The 23,908-nt window shown below is 36.3% G+C and overlaps 2 protein-coding genes across 5 annotated transcripts in view; one reads left to right on the plus strand and one right to left on the minus strand.

Moving 5' to 3' along the window:
* The window catches only part of adam22 (ADAM metallopeptidase domain 22), a 61,389-nt gene that overhangs the window by 29,195 nt on the left and 8,286 nt on the right, over nt 1-23,908 (plus strand). For 2 of the 4 annotated variants that reach the window (XM_056266168.1, XM_056266165.1), the window contains exons 7-27: nt 8,233-8,302; nt 8,508-8,578; nt 9,305-9,379; nt 9,474-9,545; nt 10,622-10,788; nt 10,907-10,991; nt 11,100-11,184; nt 11,308-11,359; nt 15,484-15,583; nt 16,418-16,489; nt 16,573-16,665; nt 16,745-16,825; nt 17,314-17,364; nt 17,451-17,514; nt 17,881-17,986; nt 18,661-18,780; nt 18,854-19,022; nt 19,512-19,623; nt 20,784-20,874; nt 21,288-21,341; nt 22,088-22,288. In XM_056266168.1, coding sequence (XP_056122143.1) covers nt 8,233-8,302; nt 8,508-8,578; nt 9,305-9,379; nt 9,474-9,545; nt 10,622-10,788; nt 10,907-10,991; nt 11,100-11,184; nt 11,308-11,359; nt 15,484-15,583; nt 16,418-16,489; nt 16,573-16,665; nt 16,745-16,825; nt 17,314-17,364; nt 17,451-17,514; nt 17,881-17,986; nt 18,661-18,780; nt 18,854-19,022; nt 19,512-19,623; nt 20,784-20,874; nt 21,288-21,341; nt 22,088-22,288 — 1,991 coding nt within the window. The remainder of the gene's footprint in view (nt 1-8,232; nt 8,303-8,507; nt 8,579-9,304; nt 9,380-9,473; nt 9,546-10,621; nt 10,789-10,906; nt 10,992-11,099; nt 11,185-11,307; nt 11,360-15,483; nt 15,584-16,417; nt 16,490-16,572; nt 16,666-16,744; nt 16,826-17,313; nt 17,365-17,450; nt 17,515-17,880; nt 17,987-18,660; nt 18,781-18,853; nt 19,023-19,511; nt 19,624-20,783; nt 20,875-21,287; nt 21,342-22,087; nt 22,289-23,908) is intronic. The other 2 variants (XM_056266167.1, XM_056266166.1) reach the window with 1 other exon arrangement.
* On the minus strand, nt 3,208-7,672 carry cldn12 (claudin 12). The gene is made up of 3 exons (XM_056266169.1): nt 7,521-7,672; nt 6,286-6,588; nt 3,208-5,334 (listed from the first exon to the last, which is right to left on the minus strand). The coding sequence occupies exons 2-3, from the start codon at nt 6,560-6,562 to the stop codon at nt 4,589-4,591; spliced, it is 1,023 nt and encodes a 340-aa protein (XP_056122144.1). The 5' UTR covers nt 6,563-6,588; nt 7,521-7,672; the 3' UTR covers nt 3,208-4,588.

The raw sequence follows: 23,908 nt of genomic DNA on the forward strand, positions 1-23,908 counted from the left end.
AGGGGCAGTATCGTCCTGTTCACCATATGGCACATGCATCTGTCATCCGCCTCACACTGCAGCAGGGGACATGAAAACGTGTCCCTCTTTGGCCTCTGTAGCGTCTCTCAGTTCTAGATGCTGCACAAAGCTCACAGTACATCCAGGGTCACTGCCTAACAGCCCACCTAGAGTCAACACGAAATCAAAGTGGACGCTGTTTGCTTTCTTAATCATGTTTGTGATTTTATGCACGATTCATAAGTTTCCAAAGTAATAATGTTAATCTTTGCAATCATTCATCAAAATATAGTAACTATATTTTTCAATTGATGTCAGCTGGGCTGCAAATAATTTGAACTCTAAGCCAAATAGCTAAGAATATACAGTATATTTACAGATAGCTTATTACAGTGTAGCTTTTCGAAAAATCTTTCACAGTAAAAAAAACAACTGCTAATTTATTTAATAAATTGTATATTTAACAATAAATGTATGTTTTTTAATAATGATATTTTGAACACTTCTGTTTTACTGTATTTTTGATCAAATAAATGCGGCCTTGTTAAGAGTTCTTTAAAAATTATTTTTTAAAAACTAACTGACCCCAGATTTTGAACAGTAGTGTATTTTATTATAATATAATAATATTATTATTGTTTATATTTATTAATAATAATACAAATTTAACAGGAATTTAATTCTGGTTAATGTTAAGTTATAAATAGTAAATACAGATATATTAAAAAAAAGAAGCACTTTTGAGATACATTGAGGTGCTTCCAAATTTATTGTAGTTGTTTGTGATGCCAAACTTATTCTCTGGATATACACAAATTTAATTTGTAATTATGAAATAAAAATCTAATATTGATATATACAATTAATTCAATCTTATGCTTGCCGGACAGTCAGGCTGATAGTGTTGGGGGTGAGATTGTCTCAGGGACCCCACCCCCTCAACATCCTTAACACACTTTCCAAAAAAAAGAGAAAGTGTGCCAACCCCCAACCTGCTTTCTATTCATGATCTAGTCCCCAAGAGAACACACACACACCCTCCTCTGATCCAATACAGAAAACCCCATCTTATTTTAAGCCAATACATCTGATAGGCCATCTGCGTTATACGGCTAATCCTTCACAAAATGCTGCTTCTCATACGCGAGTATATGGGGGGTGGAGCGGAACAGCCTCCACAGAAACGAGGTCTGTGTCTCCCTCGTCTTTCTTATCTAGCGCACTGATATTCCCCACTGGCAGCATGTGGAAGCGTGCAGGAGTGTGGTGTTCCTGTAGCTCAGCTGCTAGAGCATGGTGCTTGCAACGGCAAGGTCAGGGACTTTGAAATGCCTGATAAACGTGCCTCCAATGCACTGTAAGTCACTGTGGATAGAAGTTTCTGCCAAATGCAGCGATTTAATTGTTAAATTTTGGAGTTGTTGGATATTTCATGTCAACTTTTGTTTAATGTCTTGAGACTGATTGGCTCTATTCCAAAACCCAGTGAGCCTTGCTAACTTTCCGAAGCAGCATCCTGAATGAAATGGATCCTCATAACTTAAGTGACTGATTTAAAGGGATAGTTTACGCAAAAATGAAAAGTTGGACATTATTTACTCACCCTCATGTTGTTCCAAATCTGTATGAGTTTCTTTCTTCTTGAATACAAAAGAAGATATTTTAAAGAATGTTGGAAACAGTTGATGGCACTCATTGATTGCCATAGTATTTTTTTTTGTCCTACTATTGAAGTCAATGGGTTCTGCCAACTGCTGGTTACCAACATTCTTTAAATTATCTTCTTTAAAAAAAGGTCCAATGTCTTTTATTAATAGTTTAGCAATGTACAGCTCACACAGAAGTCACTTTCAAATTGAGCAGCTTTCTGTTGCTCGTGGCAAATTCAAATTTTGTGTGGGTAAATTTGCCACCCTCCTGTGAAAATCCCTATTGCATGGATTCCCGTTAAAATGACTGGATTTTTCCCACAAGAATTTGCCAAACAATGGTAAATGTGACTGCACATTTAAAATACTCTACATAGGCAGCAACGCTGCATATAAAACAAATAGTGCTCGAGAGAAGCAACTTTCATTTGATTTCAGTAGAATTTGCATGAATGTAGTGTATCTCTATGCTTTCGACATTGTACTCTACCAAGCATAAAATACATAGAACACACAAATATTGGATAAAATATTAATAAAATATTGGATACCCAATTGGTTTAACCAATACTTTTATTGAATTATAATCAATATTTTTTTCTTGCTTTGCTTCCAATGTAATTTTTATCTTAATGTTTTTCATGTTATTTTGACAAACATTCTAACCTCATCTTTTGAGCTTTAATAGAAATATAATATTTAAGCACATAATCATGAATAGTCAATAACTCAGTGCTGGGTAGTAACTGATTATATTTAATCTGGATTGTGTAATCAGATTCCAAAAATTTTGTATTTATAATTATTACATTATAAAATTCTCATAATCAGATTAGTTATCTTTTATGGACTACATATTATTCACACAATAGTAGTAAATTATTTGTAATGTATTGATTCTCACTAATTATTGTTTTTACTCTTTTAAATTTTCCTTTAAAAAAATCCAAATGTGTGTCATCATTTAGCTTCATTCATGGCCATGTAAATAAATTTGTGATGCTTCTGAATTTGGGGACAAAATTACACCATGTATGATATGAGTAAATCAGCAAGTTGTAAACACTATGTCTAAATCATATTCAGTGACCTTCACTAATTTGGACAAAAATATTTCAAACCTAGAAAACTTTGAATGTGTAATGTTTTCATGTTTATTATTGTTTGCTTATGTAATGCAGGGATTCTCAAACTTGACAAAACCTAAAATATCAATCATTTTATTTTGATAGTTTTTATTTTAAAATAATTTATTCACTTTCATTTTTTTTTTTTTCATTTATTTAATTAATCATTACTCACAATCCCCCTATAGTTCTTTCATTAACCCAAGTTTGGGAAATATTTTAAACAAGTTAGATCAAAAGTAATATAAAAGTAATTTTAAGGTAGGCTAGTCAGAATATACATTACCTAAAATATCTAATTACAATTTTCATCATGTAATCAGTAACAGACTAAATTTTGTAAGTAATCTGCCCAGCACTGTCTACAAGTATGTTTACCCAAGCAAAGTAATTGTGTCTTGCATTTCAGCAAATCGAAGCAGAACATGTCATTCAATAAATTTCATTTTAATAAAACGAGAATTCAAGACATTAGTAGTCCATATACTATGTAAAAAAACATGAATTAAAATTAACATTTAGCAACAAAGCTTTGCAGAAAAAGGCCAAATGAAATAAATCTGTGCAATATTTCATAGGCAATGTAAGACAAACTATTTGTTTGTAAGACATTAGTGTTTTTCTCTTATTTCATTAATGGAACATGTGACTACATAACAGTAAACAAACATTACTATGACGAGTTACATCGCAGTGACTTCTCTGGTGTGGGACCTTTAAAAAGCAACAACAAAAACATTTGCCGTAAAAAGAGGAGACTGGAATGTAACGCGTTTCATTAAAGGTATGTTGCTCATGTAAGGCTCATTACTACGCATAAATCAAAAAGTGGAAGTAGTCTTGATAAGAGTAGTTCAACTTTTCAAAGGCATCAGGCAGAGACGAGTAACATGAGTTAAACTACAAGGTCATTTTCTAAAACCTGCAAGCTCTTCTTCAATGTATAAAAAGACAAAAACAGAGACCCTATAATGTCAGTGTTCATTTAGCATTTTGACCATTTTTCCATTTTTAAACTGAAAACAGAACAGAAATTAAAAGAAAAGTTTCAATCAATTTCAAACATCATAATAAACACAGCAGTAAAAATTATTTATCCTTCACATATTGTCATGTAACAACCACACAAAGCAAAAAAAAAAACGATGTTCAGGTATTAGAATTTAGAACAATAGAGCAACGTATTCTCTAAACCACAAATGTGGAACTTCATGGCACTGACATTAATACAAGCCACAGAGATGAGTGTAAGCAGTCAATGTAGGTTGCATCTCTTTGACTCTTTCTAATAATTAATAATCATATTTAAATATTAGTAGACGTATTCACCAACAAGTTAATACAGTGCTTAACATCAACAATAAGTTCAGTGTTAGTATTGAGGTTTAAAAGCATAATAAAGACATCAGGGTTATAAAACATGAGCAAAATTATTTTCTGTGTAAATCAAACATAAACCAGTCACACTAAATTGAATGCAACATACTCAGTGGAGTTATATGAACGGTTTACACAGAAATGTGTTTTGCTTGTGTTTTAAGAATAAAGCACATTAAGAAAGTGATGCTCAACTTCCTAATTCCACTTGTGTTGTTGCTTTTATGACCATTTTTCCCTTTTTGGCTATTTTCAGTGCTATAACTAAGAGGCACCTGCTACATCAAGTGAATAAAGGCGTTTCTTTCAATATTACCATTTTTTTCACTTCAAACTGACCATCACAGCTATTTTCTAATTTCTAATGTATAGAAAAACAATAACAGATTGACCTCTTTGATTTAAAACAACTGTGAACAACACCCCAACTCAGTGTCAGTCTGTAAGGACAGGAATGTCAATCTCAATGCCTGACATATGGGAGCGTGTGGAATAGCGGTGCCCAGCGTACCTCTGTGAGGCGGCGTAGCTCTGCGAGGGGGCGTATCCCTGAGAAGGTGCGTAGCTTTGAGAGGGGGCGTAGCTATATGCTTGTGAAACTCCAACTTCTGAGCCATAACCGTCAGGCACAGACATCTGTTGCATATAGATGTGGGGCGGCATAGGCTGTGTCGGTACAGGTTGGTACCCATGTGCTGGGACAAAAGCGGGGGCATCCAGAACAGCTGGAGGGAAGTTCTGGGGGGCGTATGTCATGGGAGAAGGCAAGCCGTTGGTCATGAGGGGCTGCGCGGAGGGGCTGTTGGCCATTAAGGGCATTTCAGGGAGAGGTAGCCAGAAGGGTGAAGGCAGTTTTTTACACATGCAATACCACATGAACATCAGCAGAGCAGCTAAGATCAGACCACCAGCACTGCCGATGGCCACATACACCCCAAACTCAACGGCAAACAGATTTTCGTAGCGCTCGTTAAGGTCGCGCGTGTGGAACAGGAACCAGACGGAGGGTGGCATGGCGATGGCCCCACCTAGAAACAGAAGCATCGCAGCAACTAGGTGGCAGCCTGAACTGTTGACCAAGCAGCGCGAGTTCTTGATGTCATCAGGAGTTTTGGAGCAGCAAGCGGTTTTACACATGCCAGTGAGACAGAGCAGAAGAGCCAAGCTGGAAAACAGCAGACCTGTGCAGAGAAGAGGTTGACGTCAACATTTAAGAATAAACTTAGGGCCCTATGATTTCCACGATACAGAAAATGTGGAATCCAGTCATAAAAGTGGCAAAATTTGTCGAGCTGTACACTTAATCAAATTATGATATGGACTTGTGTCTGTGAATATTAAAATCACAAAAAGACTGCTATTTAAAAATGAGGTCTGCATGTGAATGTGCGAAACTGCGCCGCTCATTCACACAGACTGTAGTTTCGTCTACTACACACTTTGAAGCATGCGTGATTCTTGTGGTGTTTTCAGTGTCTGCCATTTCACTATACGAGGACATGAACTATCGAGTCACTGCACACCTGCATTTCACCATTTCATTTGATCAAACTACCGTCACACACTGACACTCAAAGGTCTTAACTGCAATCCACCAAAATAAGTTGTTTAACTGAGAAAAGTAAAGAAAATTATGACAATAATATATTACTGTTGTACAGTAGAATGTACTTCTCAAAATAATTACAATAATATTTATACAGTAAAAAAACATTTAAGGAATATCACAATTTAATTTTTTTTTTTTTTTTTTTAAACAGTAAACCTGTCGTGCAGTACCCGTTTTTATTTGTTAACATTTTATTTGATCTTTATTTTAAAAGATTAATTATGCAATCATATGACTGCCACCATTTTTGATAATAAATGTGTATAAGATCATAAACAGAATCCAGAAAAATGCAGACAACAGAAAAAAAAAACATTTCATAGGAAAGTATTATTGTTAAAATGTTAATAAATTATAATTTTATATATTGATACGTTTTATGAATAAAAAAGATTAGACATTAAGATTTAAAAAATGATATTAAATCATTAAAATGGAATCCAGAAAAATTAAAAGCGATAACACACACATATGGCCCTATAAACTGACGAGCAAAGTCACTGAACACATCATGAGCACCTACCAGCAGGTAAACAGAACTGTAGCAGTCTGAGGTCCAACTGATCTATTTTAGAGTACCAGTCCGCATCGAAGTAATAGCAACCCGTAGAACCATCTCGCTGCACACACTTGGTCCACAGGCCGTCGTACACGGTCACGTTTTTGGCATTGCGGTTGAAGGTAAGCAGGCGTGTGGTTCTCCACTGAGGAATGAGCGTAGCGACGGTCAACCCACCCACCGACAGCATCGCGACGATGAAGGCGAAGGCATTGGTGGCGTGAATGTCACGGCAAGACATGGCTGGGGTCAGGAAAAACTGGAAACCTTGTGGGGATGAGATAAGAAAGGAAATTGTTAACCAAGAACAATGAAGAGAGAAAGGGTAACATGTTTTGAGTCATTTGCAAAAGTTTGCTTACAAATTGAAAATTGAATTAGACTACCAGTGCATGGAAATACGAAAGGTGTACTGTACTGTTGTATGAGAACTGAACTGAGCTGGACGATGACGACATTTTTTGCAAAACTGCTTTATAGATGAAATTAACTAATTTAATGATCTTTACAACGGAACTGAATCAACACTGAACTGACTTGCATTCAAAATGCAATGCATATTTTTCTGTTATCACTGTAAAGTTGCTTTGAAACAATCTGTATTTTATAAAGCCCTATATAAATAAAGGGTGACTTGATTTGACTACTGGAAATCTTACTGTAATATACCCTCCCTCACAGACATACAGTAAAGATGAGTCAAAAAAGGGTTAAGTGATGATTGCATTGCTTAAACATGTCGTGTTAAAAGTACGAGTGTGTAAGTGTTAATGTAAGTTATGTACCTAAGAGTAGAGTGTATGTAGACTACAATAAATGTCTCTGAGTTTATGTACAATAGACGTGTAACGTTACTCCGTTTATGGAGAGTAAATGTATGTCTCTGTGTAAATGTCATTACAACAATAGATGTGAGACAATCGAATCTCTGTCAGGAGTTTCTTACTGAATGTATCAGTTTATCACAAACGATATATTACTTCTATTGAAGGTATTTTTTTCTGTATTTCACGGGCTCAACATTGGTGTTTACGGTTTGTTTTGATTCCAGATGTGGTTTGGTTTGGTTATGATTTATTCAAGAGTATATTCGAGCGCTAACTAGCTAATTTCAGCTAACTGCTAACTTTACGATACAACCTGTTGCGCATTAATTTCATCTTAGTGACGCTGTCAGGACCAATATATCTCACACATACCTGATTAACAGTGAATTTTAAATTACTCTTTTGGTGATACAATCGTCATTTTCTCACACAATCGGTGATCCTCAGCGGCCCCGTACCGTCGTGTCTTGTTGTGTTTATAAGGACTCTCAGGAGCGCGCAGAACTCACTGTGCGGGTGCGGTGCTGCATGACGTCATGTGCGCGCTCACAAAATAACTGTGCGAATCATAAACACAGTGGTGGCATTTAAAAAGGCAATTGTGTTGTTATTTTCAACGACGCAGTCTGGAGTTTCCTCTCGCTTAAATCAAATTGTATTTTGGCGCCTGCAAAAAAACAGTAGTCAAAAGGTTTATCTTCCACTTCATTTTTATTTATTGCACCTTATTTTAAATGGTCTTACCCAATCAACTTGCTGTCACACTTGTGAATACTTCTCAGGGTGGTTATATATTTGGTTATATTTCTATATAAATTTGGGTACAATTTTGGATACAAAAGATCCTTTGGGTAAAATAATTAATTAAACAGCAAAAATGTTTCAGACAATATATTATACATATTAAACATTTGTTTAGGCCATTGTAACATTGTAATTAATTAATTTGGAAATCTGACTGTTGCTTTATTAAATATGCTCTCTATCTCTTTCTTATACAGATTGAGCACTGTGCCTCATCAAATTCACTAAGTGTTATGTGGGAGTATTTGACACATAATCATACTGTATTTCCTCTCTGTAGGAGGAGATTCGTGTGCACATGATTTATCAGTCTCATAGTTTGGACGGCCCAGAGGACTTCATTTCTGCAGGTATGGACCATTCTCCTGTTCAGGTTTCAACCATTATATATATATATAGATATATACAATATATATATATATATATATATAGCATGTATACTATACACTATAAATCAGGGTCCATGGGGGATCATTAATAAAGCAAAATTAGTTAGTTTAGTTTGCATACACTCTGTGTTCAACTGTCCATACTGATAGTTAATGTTTGTTTAAGTTCATCTGGCAGAGTCACCATTCCAGAACCCTCCACTGTTCAGTGCCGCCCACAGGAGGAAAAAGAGACAGGTGTGTGTACTGTGTTCAAAACACTTGTGGGACATTGTGTGTGTCTGACTGAGTATTCATTCTGATGTGATTTCAATGCTGTTGTAAGTTCTGCTCTCTCTCTCTCTCTCTCTCTCTCTCTCTCTCTCTCTCTGTTTCGTCTGTCTATCTTTTTCTCACCATCTCTGCTCCTCTCATGAAATATTTAGAGCAGGGCTGTGGACTCTCTATGGCACTAATGTATAGATCAGCTGTTCCTCTGCAGTAAGCATGTTTTGCGTGCTGCAGGGTGATCATATGAAACATGTTTGTCACTAGGTTTGGGAGTCGAGAACAGTTCCAATTCAAAACAGGTTCCTTTTAAAAAAAATATTCGAATAGAAGGACGTGATGTTTATTCTGCATTCTTCTAATTATGTTGATGGAATAAAATTGCAGTATGTGCATCTGTGCTGCTTTAAACTTTGCTGTTGTCGTGAAAATGTGTTGGTGCATGTCAGACTGAACGTGTGATACATTGTTTTTTGGAATTAAAATTAATGCTTTGTTAAGATTTCATAACAGGCTGCTGATAGTATTGAATGCATTAAGATTACTTTCCACACTTTTTAATTGTTTATTTTTTCTTCAAAACTACTCAAAGAATCATAAGGGAACCAGAAATCCTCATCCCTTGTCACTATCTCAGAACTCATCAGAGCCTTAAACTACTGGAAAATAATGCACAATGTCAAATTTCTCACACAGGTATCGCGAAATCCACGGAGTGTTGCAGATGAGACCAAATATGTAGAGCTGATGGTCATAAATGATCATTTAATGGTAAGATATGTGACAGTCCATGATCGACCTAATTATTAACCAATCTAAATGATCAAGTCCAGTGTTCTATGCATTCACGTTCATTTTCCCCCAGTACAAGAAGCATCGCCTTTCCGTTGGACAAACAAACAACTATGCCAAGTCTGTTGTAAATATGGCTGATCTGGTAAGTTGCTCATATTATATACATTTAACAGTCTTTTTTTATTTATTTTAATTATGTATGTTTTTATGCCGGGTTCAGACTACTACACAATCAAAATGTCTGTTACGATAGTCACTGTGTCAGATCATGCAATTTTGACTCCTAAATCCTTTTTGTGTCATGGACAAGAAACATATCACGACCAGATATAACGACCAGTCATCGCTTGCCATCTTTAACAACTTGCGTGATGTCATCGAGAAGGTGGAACTAGCGAGTAACTTCCAGAAACAAGAGTGTAAACAAACAATGGCTACCGAAGCGTATTTATCTATTTTCACTCTGTCATGGTAGTACGTCGAGGAAACATCATAAAGGCAGGATTATTGTTGCCATTGCATAATTCCACCTAGCAGCACCAATGCCATTGTCTTTCTTTCATTTCGCCATGTTTGAAAGCTATGTACTCAAGAGCTTCTGTGCACCTATTGGTCAACGTCGTCACAGATGTGACTAAACCTGTTGTGGAGGACAGAATATCCATGCTGTCGGGATGTTGTGCAGCATTACAGATGCGGCATTGGTTGTCGTCCACTATGATAAAGTACGATAAAACGATCGGAATGAGATAAAACTATCGATTCTTGCGTCTACATGCGACACCCTACGTCAAATGGATCATGCCAAAATCAGGCTGATATTGTGGTCTGAACCCAGAATAACTTACATTGCAAATGTATTAAACAGATAATATTATAACTGCAGAAGGCTAATCCTCATCAGTTTCTCAAGACAAATAGAGCAGGCTGACACTCTTGTCATGAGCTGCTTTATCTGCTTGTTTGTCAGTCTGTCTCCCCTTGACAGTCCCATAAACATTCCTCCATCTCTCTCTCTCTCTCGTGAGAGGCAGCTGGCATTTGGTTGCTTCAGCCTGTTGTTCATTATGTCAAATGAGCTCTAGAAAGAACAACAAAAAAAAAGATCAATCATTCTGCAGTCGTCACATGTGTCCTTTGGATTCAGAATTACATGGAAGAGATGCAATTCTTTATTCCCCTGTTGTTAATAAAGACATCATCTTTTTGTATCTTCAGTATTTCAAAGAGCAACTCAACACTAGAATTGTCTTGGTTGCAATGGAAACGTGGGCGGCAGACAACAGGTTTAACATCAACGATGACCCCATGGTGACATTACGAGAGTTTATGAAGTACCGAAGAGACTTTATTAAAGAAAAGTGTGACTCCGTTCACCTTTTCTCGTGAGTTAAAAAGAAACCCCCCCCACACACACACACACACACACACATACACACAGCAGACATTATTTTTATGATCAAGTGAAAGGACATTTCTAATGAGTTTTCTGTCTGCCTCCAGGGGCAACCGTTTCCATAGTAATTGGGGAGGAGCTTCATACATGGGCGGAGTCTGCTCGCTCACTAAAGGAGGCGGAGTCAATGAGGTTTGTGGTTGTGGTTATGGAAGATGCTTTTAAGTAATGAAAATTAATCTGTTTGTTTGTCAGTATCAAAGGTATTTTATTTGGGTGTTTTTTTTTCTGATTTGTTAGTATGGAAAGGAAATGGCCATAACTCTCGCTCAGTCACTGGGACAAAATATCGGCATCTTTTCTGATAAGAAACGCATTTTAAACGGTGAGTGTTCTCATTTCTCATTCTAACCTTTATATTTTTCATGCGTGTACTTTGGCAGTAAACACAGGAGTACTCACACAGACTCTCATAGTTTTTCCACTGTAATCCGTCTTTCCCACACAGGGGAGTGCAAGTGTGAAGATAAATGGTCTGGCTGCATAATGGATGATGTTGGGTAAGTTTCTAATAAAGCTGATTTCCCAGATCTCCTAACACACATAACTCACTTAAGTTTTGAGACCCTATTGGAAATGCATATTAGTCTTACTAAAACAGCCTGTCATGCTTTGTGCTGAGTCTGTGTTCCTGTGTTTTGTTGCTTTAATAACGTTACATTAAATGTAGTCAAAGTAACAGTGTTTCAAATTTGTGCCACTCGCTGATCCATAACGCTTTCTGTCACATCAGATGTTGTTAACTGGCAGCTAGTAAGAAACTGAGACTGATTTAAATGCTATTTCTCATGAAAGTCCACTAGGTGGCAGTAAATAATTTGGCATCTCAATTCATCTGTCTCGGTGCTTAGTCATTTCTGTGTCCTGTTTTCATTTTCATGGGAACCTCACAGACTGTTGATGGGTGGGCAGATTAACAGTACAGTCTGCGAGGGTGAATCTCACAAAACCTTCCACAAAATATGCACATTTCAGAATCACATTTCACACTATAATCAATTCTTATTACTGTAATGCCAAAAATAACCTAATTCTTATTCCTGTTTGTATATATATATATATATATATATATATATATATCATTGTTGTTGTTTTTTTGTTTTGTTTTTTTGATATTGATATTTTGATATAAGACGTTTTTGTGAGACTGACCAATGAACTCCTGTGTAAAATTAGAACACAATATCCTCAACATTTAATGAGAAAGTGTTATTGATCATATTAGTCCAATTTTCTATTTTTGGCTCTCCACTGTTGACATTTCACATGTGGACATTGACATTTCACTGTTCATGATTCAAATTCAGTAATCTTAATATTCACAAACCGTGTTTGTCAGTGTCAAAGTGAAAAATTGAATGATCAGACGTAGCAAAGCACAACTGATAATTAGTATTTATGCCTAAAACGGTAAAAAAAAATTCACAGTGGTCATGCAAGAAATGCCGTGATGTGAGGTGATCAGATACGTGTGATGTCATAGGTGTTTGTTCATGTCACAGTGTGCGTCTGTGTGTGTTGGTTTGTCTTTATCCATGTGTTTTAATACCTTTTGCGTTTCCCCTTGTTCCCGAATGGGACAGCAGGTGAGCAGACGCTTGGCTGTGTCATGCTACTCGCTCGTGTCCTGTCGACCAGTCAGCTGCTGAGTCACTTCAGCCTCGCCCCCCTCACTCCATCTAATAGCATTATGGCCTTAATTTTATTCAGTCAAGAGTGCAATATGGCGGAAGTGCATTATGTTGGAACATTCTGCAGTTTCCTGTGTGCTCTCTTAAATTTTTTCACTGGTTTTTAATTCGGCCGACAGCTCATAGTGGGACATGTTTCATTAAGAGGGGATTTTTGGGATCCTCTCATTTTAAAGGGGTCATATCATGCATTTTTAATCTTTTATTTTGTTCCTTATAATAGTAGCTTTCAGTATTTTCCACCTTCTCTCTGTCCCTTAAACATTTTTGGGGGGTCCAATATAGTTTTGAAAAAAATTGATCATTCAATTTTTTGGTCCAATATAGTTTGAATTAAATAAAAGCCTTTTTGCAAAAAAAAAAAAAAAAATACAATATGTGCCAAAATAAAGTAGATGAACACCTTGGCATCCTTGTGTGGTTATAATAACCATGAAAATTTCATAACTAGCTGTTTTTGCAGCATAGTTTAAAAAAAAAAAATTTTTGGAATGAGTTCCAATCTTTTTGAGTTCCGAAACATATATAATATGTAACTCATTTTCCGTGATATAACCCCTTTAAACAGTTTAAAACTGTCTGCAGTCATTCACACTCAGAACAGAACAATCATGATTTCACGCTAATGCCAAATGTCATAAAGCCTGCGTGAGACACACACAGTCTACCTTCAAACACAAAACTCTTTTATAATACAATTAGATAATCAGAATTAAGGTGACAAAAGTGATTGACACCTGTCATCTGATATATGTAATGGCTTACTGACAGGACGTTAGCTGAAATTCACACCAGCACTCTCAGTATGTGTTCACCCTCCGTCTTGCTGTGTGCTTAGCTTCTCAAAAAAGACTTCTTCTCTTCACAAGTCATGTTTCAGAACACATTTATTAGTCATTCACTTTTTTTTAATCAATGCAAACATTTCCACAACTCCTTCAAACTTGAATATCATTTGTAGAAGTTCATAAACTGAGAGAAAAAGTGTTGTAATCACCACACGAAGCTAAGCTCTTTCTCACCATCAGGAGAATATGGGACTATTGGGACAAAAAGTCCAAACTTCTGAGTATGAGAAAGTCCTGTGGTTCCAACATGCACTTATATATGTTGTAGTTGGGTTGTTTTTGATATATATATATCCATCATTTCCTGAAAGCTACAGCACACTCTCACGGCTCATGTTATTAACACCAGTATCAATGGCCTTTCAGACAGACACGCTCATGTTGATCTGTCTCTCCATTGATAGATGTTTTGATGAGTTTTATTTTCCGTGCAGCCTGCATGTCCGATCTGATCCACTAACTCCAGTGTTAATGTGGCAGGATATGTTGTGTTCTCTGTTTTCCCCCTTTAAGTTTGTCTTCCTGCTGTTAACAATCCTGTGAAAATGTCTGCAACACATTAAAATTAATTACCAATGCTCGAGCAGGTAAGAAAAGGTGCCCTGATATTCCAGGAACACACTCAGCGTCTGGTAAATGAAGAGAAACCATTTGTACAAGGCATAATGTGAGATATGCACTTATTGATTTGCAGCCTGCGGTTAAGGCTTCCTGAACTGCATTGTTGCAGATTGTTACAGATTGGAATAGTGCTTACTGGTTCGGAATGATCTCTGCAGGATATTGAGGGCAGCGACCCGGCTGATACAGGCTAAGCAGTATTCAGCGTTCTCCTGATACTGTACGATTTAACCGTACTGCCACACCTCTGTTTACAAGTGGGAAAATTGTGATTTACATCAAAGGGAGGGTCTAGTGGATGGGTAGCAAAAGCTATGAAAGTGTCATCAGAATCAGAGAGGATTCGCCTAAAAAGAAAGTGATTTGGGTCATTTATTTGGACCAGGGTTTCCCAAACTAGGGTTCGCAAACTATGAAGGAACTGCAGGGGGTTTGTGAGTTGATTAAAAGATTACAAAATAATGAAATCATAAAAATAAGTCATTGTAAATAAATAATTTTTTTAATAAAATCAATCTAAATTAAAGGATGAAATATTTTATTTACCCTGCATGTACTGTGACCACTGACATTAGAAAACATGCAAACGTGTTAAATTCTTCAAATATTGATTTAAATCTCAGGGGGACTTCAAGTAAATATTTAATTTAAAGTGGTTCGGCTGGTAAAATAAATTTGGGAATCCTGGTTTTAGAGTATAGAAATAAATACACAGATTCTACAATTAGCACATCCATCATATTTAAAAGGTCGAGATCTGCCTGTAAACAAATGACAGGGAATTGACGGATTCTTCCATTTTCACCCAATTTGGTTGTTGTGGTCCTTGTGTTTGTATGGTGTGTTTTGTTTGTTAGTCTGAGTCCTGCCCTCTGCTGGTCTGAATGAAACCGAGTCAATAGCCACTGCCAGCCAGACTGATGTTTACATTCAGCATGACCAGTTCATGTTAAACCTATTTTCTAACCCGAGACCATCATTTTTAACAGTAATATGCTCCGTTAAAACTTTTCCACAACAGTGACCACGTTTACATAAACATATTGATTTTGTGTCATGTAAACGTGATTTAACTTGATTGCTATAAACCAATCTCCATAAGGCATTTCCCTGTAATAATCAGAAATGCTATACTTTTTATATGGGATTGGAATATCCATATTCATTTACATCTACACATGGGTAAAAAATAATAATAATCCTCTACTGGTAAGCAGTATTTCCATACGTGAGTAGTGGGAAAAGAATCTGCTTGTCAGTTTTTTTGCGCAGTAAATGTGAATTATGTGCATGTAAAAGTGGTTACTGAGGTAAGAATAGTTGCTTTTCAGTATAAGCTTAATGTGAGTTTGATAGTGTTACAAACACTAATTTTTATAGCCTATAAAATAGAGTTTCAGCTGCTGTATGAATCAAAGAAAATTAGGCATTATGACTTTTGTGCTTTGTGGTTCTCTGTAACAGCTTCTACTTACCCGAGAGATTTTCTGACTGTAACGTGGAAGAGTTTCATGATTTTCTGAACAGTGGAGGTGGTGCGTGTCTCTTCAACAAACCTTCAAAGGTAAACCCACTTCAGTTCTGTCTGAGTTCATAGCATTTACTTTCCTTAGCACACCACTAAGCCCACATAGAATCTGCACCCACAGAACTTCAAACAAAGTGCCACAGATTTCCACAAAATTGGAATGCTCTTTCACAAAGTTTTATACGTACACTTTCATTCAGGAAGTTTTTTTTAAAGAAATTTGCATTATATTGATCAAAAGTGACAGTAAATGCTTATATTCCAAAAATGATATTTCAAATAAATGCTGTTATTGGGAACTTCATGTTTGAAGAATATGTGGAGAAAAATGTGTCATGGTTTCCACAAAAATATTAAAAAGCACAACGGTTTTCAACATTGATGATAATAATAAGGAATATTTCTTGAGCACCAAATCAGCATATTAGAATGATTTCTAAAGAATCATGTGACAATGAAGACTGGAGTAGTTCAGCAGTGTCATCACAGCAATAAATTACATTTAAAAATATATTAAAATGTGTACTGTGTATAATTATTTTGAATATATAAATACACACACATGCATGTATATATTTAAGAAAAATGTGTTATTTATATATAAAATATTTATATATAATATAAATTATGTATAAATATATATACATGCAAATATTTCTTAAATATATATACATGCATATGTGTATATCTATATATACAAAATAATTATAACCAGTACACACACATTTTGGATGTGATTATTCGCGATTAATCGTTGTCCAGCACTAGTATATGAAAATAAGTAATATATGTGAAATAATATTAGTGCAATAAATGCTGCAAAATAACAGAGTTCTTTTTTCTCTCTCTTTTTTTATTTTTATTTTATAGCTCTTGGATCCTCCAGAGTGTGGAAATGGTTTTGTGGAGGCAGGAGAGGAGTGTGACTGTGGAAGCCCAGCCGTGAGTGATCTTACATCAACATCATGATCACAATAATCTGACACTGCTTATGTAATCTGTTTTTTTCTTCTGTCTTTATGCAGGAGTGTGCTAGAGAAGGGGAAAACTGCTGCAAGAAATGTATGTTGACACAAGGAGCCAAATGCAGTGATGGCCTCTGTTGTAAAAACTGCCAGGTAGGCGCTGAGTCGTACAAGAAAAATCTGCAGCCTTCTGTTTGTGTGATTTTTAATGCTCTTTGTGCTGTGTCTGTAGCTGGAGTTTATGGGTGTACTTTGTCGTGAGGCTGTCAATGATTGTGACATACCGGAAATGTGCTCTGGGAACTCCAGCCAGGTGAGGGGCACAACACATCCTACAGCAGTATAATTAATGGACTAATACAACAGAGTCTATACTGGAACAACATTCCAATCAACCAATCAGATTTGAGGGACAAGTTTACCAGTTTATGTGAAGTTTAGGTTTACAACCAGGGTTAGGTGCTTATACATCAGTGTTATAAATGTTACATCTCATTTCCCTCTGATTTTAGGGAGAAGTTATGGGTAGGGGTAGGGGTAGGGTTAGGACTAAATTTTCAGACAGAAATGTTGTTCCAGGGTCAACAAAATATGTTGATTCAGAAACATGTCTTACTTGGCAAAATCACGGTGACCAGCACAGCATATGACATATGAACTATATAGTGCATACTACATACGTTTAAAAATAGCAGATAGTGTGACAATATAAACATGTTCTTTTTCTTTCCTGTAGTGAAGAATTTTTAATGGTTTATGTTATATTTATAGTGTAAATAACTCAATATTTTTTTTTTACAGTGTCCTCCAAACCTGCACAAGATGGATGGGTACACATGTGAGAAAGACCAAGTGCGTTTTTAAATATGAAATATATATGAAATATAGTTACAATTTATATTATGTGACCTATTTTTGTTCATTTGATCTCATTTCAGGGAAGATGTTTCAATGGCAGATGCAAAACCAAGGACAGGCAGTGCAAGTACCTCTGGGGAGAGAGTGAGTGACAGTTATTTTAGTATTATTTATATACTATTAGAGTATTTATTTATATTTTTAGTTTTCATTTTAGTTTTAGTCATTTATGTCCTTTTGTCATTTTTGTTAGTTTTTTTTATATTTCCATTTAGCTTTCAGTTTCAGTTTGATGTTGAAGTTAGCTGCCACCAATGCAACATTTAGTATTTTTTATCTAAGTCTTTCATCTAATATATATATTCAATCACTAAAAACATTTTTTTATAGTTTTAGTTAATGACAATAAAACTGGTGGGTGTGACATCACTTCCTGCTGTTTGAAATATGTTTTTTGTTGTTGGTGTGTGGTTCTGGTGTGATTATGATCTGATGTTTTTGTTTTAAAAGAAGCAACATCGGCTGATAAGTTTTGCTATGAGAAGCTCAACATTGAGGGCACAGAGAAGGGCAACTGTGGACGTGACAAAGACACCTGGATTCAGTGTAAAAAACAGTGAGTTTGACCGGCATAAGAGGTTACTACATGAAAGTAATGGGTAATGAATTTCCATGACAGGTTCATGTATATAAAATTACACTTAGAGGAAGGGTAAAATATGTTTTAATAAAAAAATAACTTAAAAAAAACTGGTTAAAACTCTCTTCACATCCTGATAGCAATCAAAAATAGAAGTGGTCTAAATAATAAAACATGTACATATATCTTCTGTTCTGTGGAAGTCTCAGGACCAAAAAAATGTTGGTCCAATCATTGCATTCGGTCCGAATGCAATGATAGGATGTCCTATCTGCCTGTCAACATATGTATTTCCGCACCCTGTTCGCGCAGACATCACACATCATCAGCGTGTTTCATGAGGCTGTGCAGACTTGTAGACAGACAGTCACAGAGCGCCACAAACAAACAGCAGCCACCTTTTACAGTTCCTCCTGAGCCTAAACAACAAGCTTATGCTGCGTTCATGCCATGTTGTAACCGTAATTACGAGATGGCAACCCTATCAATGCCGAAATGAATCTGCAGCAGTCAGGTGGTACAAGTGAGATGGTTTTAAGTAAGATTATTTTAATTTTAATTACTAGTAGTGATCACATTTGAGTCATTAAAGCATGTCCGGGATGTGTGAGATCATTTAACTTAAAAAGTGTGCACATGTGTGTTTTCAGGGATGTAAACTGTGGATACCTGCTCTGCTCCAACATTTCTCCAGCACCCAGACTAGGAGAGTTACAGGGAGGTTTGACTTCTTTCTCTGTGGCCCAGCACAGCGCCTCACTGGACTGCAGGTACAGTCAGAGACACTCACTTCAGGTTTCTATGTGTTGATTAATTTTCCTAAAGTAAGTGTGAATGTTTCAGTGGAGGGCATGTGCTGATTGACGGCGACACTGATCTGGGATACGTAGAGGACGGAACTGCATGTGGGACGGATCGCATCTGCTTTAACCACAAATGCCTCCCAGTGCAGGAGTTCAACTTCAGCACGTGCCCTGGCACCAATGAAAGGGTGATCTGCTCCGGACATGGGGTGAGAGATTATGTGTGGTGTGAACGGGGACAGTTGTGTCACCCACTGATCCAGCTTCAGTTGAAATGATGATATGACCTGAAACATGCAATAGAACAAAGCTAAAAATACATTTTGACTAAAAAAAAAACATAAAATGTGTATAGTTAAATATATTTTATTATGAATATATGAATAATAAGAAGAAGAGAATAATAATTTATCCAAATTCAATTAAAAATAAACATTTTAAGTAACTTTTAAATAGTTACTTATCTACTTATAAATCAATTTTTATTTTCTTCTCAAATCATGGTGTGGGTCGGATTGAACTCCTCTAAAGGCCATTTTTTTTTGTTTAACACTAAATATGTGTTTAATGCCCCTAATATGTAAATAAACAATTCACTGATTTAAGTCCCTGCATGTTCTGCAAGCAAAATATTTAGTTGAAATGCTGCTAAACAATACTGTGGTATCTTTGTGTGTGTGTGTGTGTGTGTGTTGTAGGTGTGCAGTAATGAGCTCAGGTGTGTGTGTGACCTGGGCTGGGCAGGTGAGGACTGTAACTCCACCTCTCCTTTGAGTTACCTGCTGGTGCGCCCCACAGCCAAAACATCAGGTAGGCCAAACTTCCACTTTCCCTTAGACTTCACAAAAGGATGATGCACAGAACCAGTCACAGTTCCACTACTCAGAGATCCTTTACCAGCACGCATTACAAAAAAGCTGATGACAGAAGACATGGTGGTTATGTGTAAAGGCTCCAGCAAGTGTGAACTCTTCATTACCAAAGTTGCAAGAATCAGAAGAGGTGCCACTTCTGAACATATTTCATAGGTCATTTCTATAAAACAAATAACATATGTCAAAATGTAAGTAATAAGCAATGTGATGCAGTGCATTACAGCGATTTTACCACTGATAAGATGCTTTCTTAAGCACAACATGAAACCGTGGCACCAGCAATATTAACGCACTGAAGGATTTTATCATTTAATTTATTTTGGCAACAGCATAGAATTTCTTGATTATTTACTAGACATTTTACATCAGATTATTTCTTACATTAAATATTTTGAATCTAATTAGGTTAGGGGTGTTAGGCTAAATTTGATGGTTCCTGTTATTAAATGTGTAAAAAAAAGGATATCAAGATATAATAATTTCATTTTTTTATTAGTCTGTTATTCTTCTGTTCTATCATATTCATGTTCAACAGTTCATTCACCACTCACACATTTCACACGCTTTTAATTTCTCTTTTTATTTTTCTGTTTCATGGCTTTTGTTTATACGCACTCGTTCTTTGTGGACAGGCTCATGTCTTTTGCTGGAGTGACAGTGAGTTTAGATTTGAGTTGTTGTTTCTTGTTGTTTCTTCTCTGTCGTTTTGTCGTTCACTCACCCCATTATTCCTCCGTGTTTCTTTCTGAATGAAAGCTAACAGTGTGTATCTGCTGTGCTGTGTTGTTATAAACCTCGTCATATACCCTGTTTCATGGATTTGATTTGTATGGATGGCTTTAACATACAGCCTCCGTAAAGAGAAAGTCATACATTTTTATCTTAATCTTTTTTCTAGTTCCTGTCTCTATCTGTCTTTATTTCAGATTGATTTGGTCATGCGGTCAACAGGACAAAACAAACAAAATGCTAAATCAAACATAAATATGAATCATGTTTACATCCAGATTAGTTTTGCTTTGTCCAGATGATTGCAGGTCAGTGTTGTCTGCTAGTTGCCATGGCTACAGATTAACCATTCTGTTCCTCTGACAGGAATCGTAACTACTAACATCATCATCGGGGCCATTGCTGGCTCCATCCTGGTCCTTGCACTGATTCTAGGCATTTCTGCGTGGGGATATAAGTGAGTCACATGACTACAGACGTCTCACTAGCTGAAAACATTATTAAACTTTCCCTAAAGGAATAGTCCATCCAATAATGAAAATTCAATTATCATTTACTCACCCTCATGTTGTTCCAAACTTGACTTTCTTTCACTGAACACAAAATAAGATCAGCAGAATCGTCAAAACAGCTGTTTTTCAATAAAATTAAGAGATATTGCAAACTATTCCTTTTGTGCTCCATGGAAGGAAAACAATCCTAACATACAGTTTTGGAACAATATGAGGGTAAGTAAACGAAGACACTGTCATTTTTTAGTGAAATGTCCCTTTAAACTGGAATTGTACATACATATATTTGTTATTTTATTATGATTTTTCTCTTGATGTTTATTTTGTTAATTGTGTTTTTTCCGCTCTCCTCATGAAGGAGCTACAGGCAGCGTCAGTATGTTGAATCTGATGTACATCGAAGATTCTGTCGGTTTGTCCAGCTTTCTCTTCATTTTATGAGTGTTCTTTTATGTGTTGTGTGAAGGAGTGGAAAGTTTTGAATTATTTCTAAGGCTATTATTAATGCTCATACTTTTGGATTAAGAATTTGAACAAGCACTTTACCCTACATTTTGGCATGCAGACTACCATTCAAAAGTTTGGCTAGGTATGATTTTTTTATGTTTTTGAAAGAAGTCTCTTATGTTCACCAAGGCTGCATTTATTTGATCAGAAATACAGTTAAAACAGTAATATTGTGAAATATATATATTTTTTTTAACTGTTTCTGTGATGGCAAAGCTGAATTTTCAGCATCATTACTCCAGTCTTCAGTTTCACATGATTCTTCAGAAATCATTTTAATATGCTGATTTGCTGCTCAAGAAACATTTCTTATAATTATCAATGTTGTGCTGTGCTTAATATTTTTGTGGAAACTGATGCATTGTTTTTCAGGATTCTTTGATGAATATAAAGTAAAAAAAACAACAACAGGATTTATTTGAAATATAAACAGTAGAAACTTTTGTTACAATATAAATGTTTTTACTGTCTCTTTTGATCAATTTAATGCATCCTTGCTGAATAAAAGTATTAATTTCTTTTTCTTTTTTTAACTTACTGACCCCAAACATTTGACCGGTGGTGTTTATATTTTCCCTAAGTGATAAATTTTTTGCTGGTGGACGATATTTCCAGCCCAGTTTTCAGAGCAAACTTTTTTCTGTTTGTCAGTCAAATGCCTCCGGGTGATTACGTGAAGAAGCCAGGAGACGCGGATTCTCTCTACAGTGACATGCCGCAGGGCGTTAGCTCGAACTCTGGAAGCAGCTCCAAGAAGAGGTCTGCTTACCTGTCTCACTTCCAGATCAACACCTGCTCTTTCACCCCCTCTATCCCCTCCATCAGCCAAAACATCTCTCTGTTCGGCTTCAGGTGTGCTTCATCTCCATTTTCATCTTCATCGCTTTGCCTGCTTTGCTAACATATAGTGGAACGTTTATTTAAAAACAAATAGGAAAGTTTACTTTGAGAGCTCAAAAGACTTGAAGTTGGAGTTTTCAATTATGTTAAATTTAAAGGGTTAGTTCACCCAAAAATGAAAATTCTGTCAGTAATTACTCACCCTCACAGGGTGATCTTCCCCATAAAGATGTCTGACTGTAAGTCTTTCGTTCACAAATGAAGATATTTTTGATTAAATCTGAGAGCTGGCTCACTCCTTCATAGGCTGCTAGGTAATTGATATCTGCCAGCCCAGAAAAGTTAGTAAAGACATCGTTAAAATAGTCTGAGTGACTACAGTGGCTCACCTTAAGATTATCAGGCGACGAGAATACTTTTTGTGCGCAAAAAAACAAAAATAACGACGTTATTCAACTATTAATTTTCTTCTGTGTGGGCCTCTGACTGAGTTCACGTAGTGTAACAGCGCAGCGATTCTGGGTTGTACATCAGAACATAGGCTCACTATTGGCCTGCATCACACGCATCACACACATGACCAGCGTCGGCCAATAGTGAGCCTACGTTCTGACGTACAACCCAGAAGTACTTGCGCTGTTACACTACGTCAACATCTTAGGAGAATGACATGGAAGAGAAGAGATGGTTGAATAAAGTCGTTATTTTTGTTTGTTTTTGCGCACAAAAGGTATTCTCGTCGCCTGATAAACTTAAGGTGAGCCACTGTAGTCACTTGGACTATTTTCACGATGTCTTATACTAACTTTTCTGGGCCGGCAGATATCAATTACCTAGCAGCCTATGGAGGAGTGATCCAGCTCTCAGATTTCATAAAAAATATCGTAATTTGTGTTCCGAAGATGAACGAAAGTCTTACGGGGTTGGAACAACATGATGGTGAGTAATTACTGACAGAATTTTCATTTTTGGGTGAACTAACCCTTTAAGTATCAACTTTGTCTCAGATGTTTCCATGAAAATACTTTCTAGGCATAAGACATAAAACTTCTCAGAGCCAAAGTCACCATTTGTTCTGGAGTTAGTCTCATTACTGTCTAGGAGATACAACTGAGAGATTAAAGAGATCTCCTAAAGAGAGAATTTTTTTATTTTTAAGGGCCAATTCATGCTTTTGACTGAGCTCTATTATTTAAAGTATGAAATAATTCCTGTTTTATTTGGCACAGACCTTTTTAAGACAAAGTGTGCAGTTCCAGTGTACAGGATGTAATTTTTACTGAAGACTTGCAGGTTTTTATTACTTCATTGATGAGTTCTCCATTGCAGGTTTGTGCTATTGGCTCAAAAATGCTGTAACTGTCTGTTTGTCCCTCTCTTGGTTATTGTCAAAGTCTTATCAGGCTCTAGTACCACTAATACTGAGGCATTAAGTAAGTCAGTGTCTTTGGTGTCCCATCTCCATGATCTCATGCTCATCTCACTCATCTCAGTGTGTTTGTTCTGCTCATCACAGTGTTGCGAATCATTCCTGCTTCACAGTATAGTTCTGCAACGTTTTGAAATGAACATACTGTAGTTATAATTTAAGAGAGAATTTTAAAGAAGTACATGATGTCACTTGGATGATGG

The sequence above is a fragment of the Rhinichthys klamathensis genome, unplaced genomic scaffold, assembly GCF_029890125.1.
Source record: "Rhinichthys klamathensis goyatoka isolate OS25496 unplaced genomic scaffold, OSU_Roscu_1.1 h1tg000246l_1, whole genome shotgun sequence".
In the NCBI taxonomy this organism is placed as follows: Eukaryota; Metazoa; Chordata; class Actinopteri; order Cypriniformes; family Leuciscidae; genus Rhinichthys; species Rhinichthys klamathensis.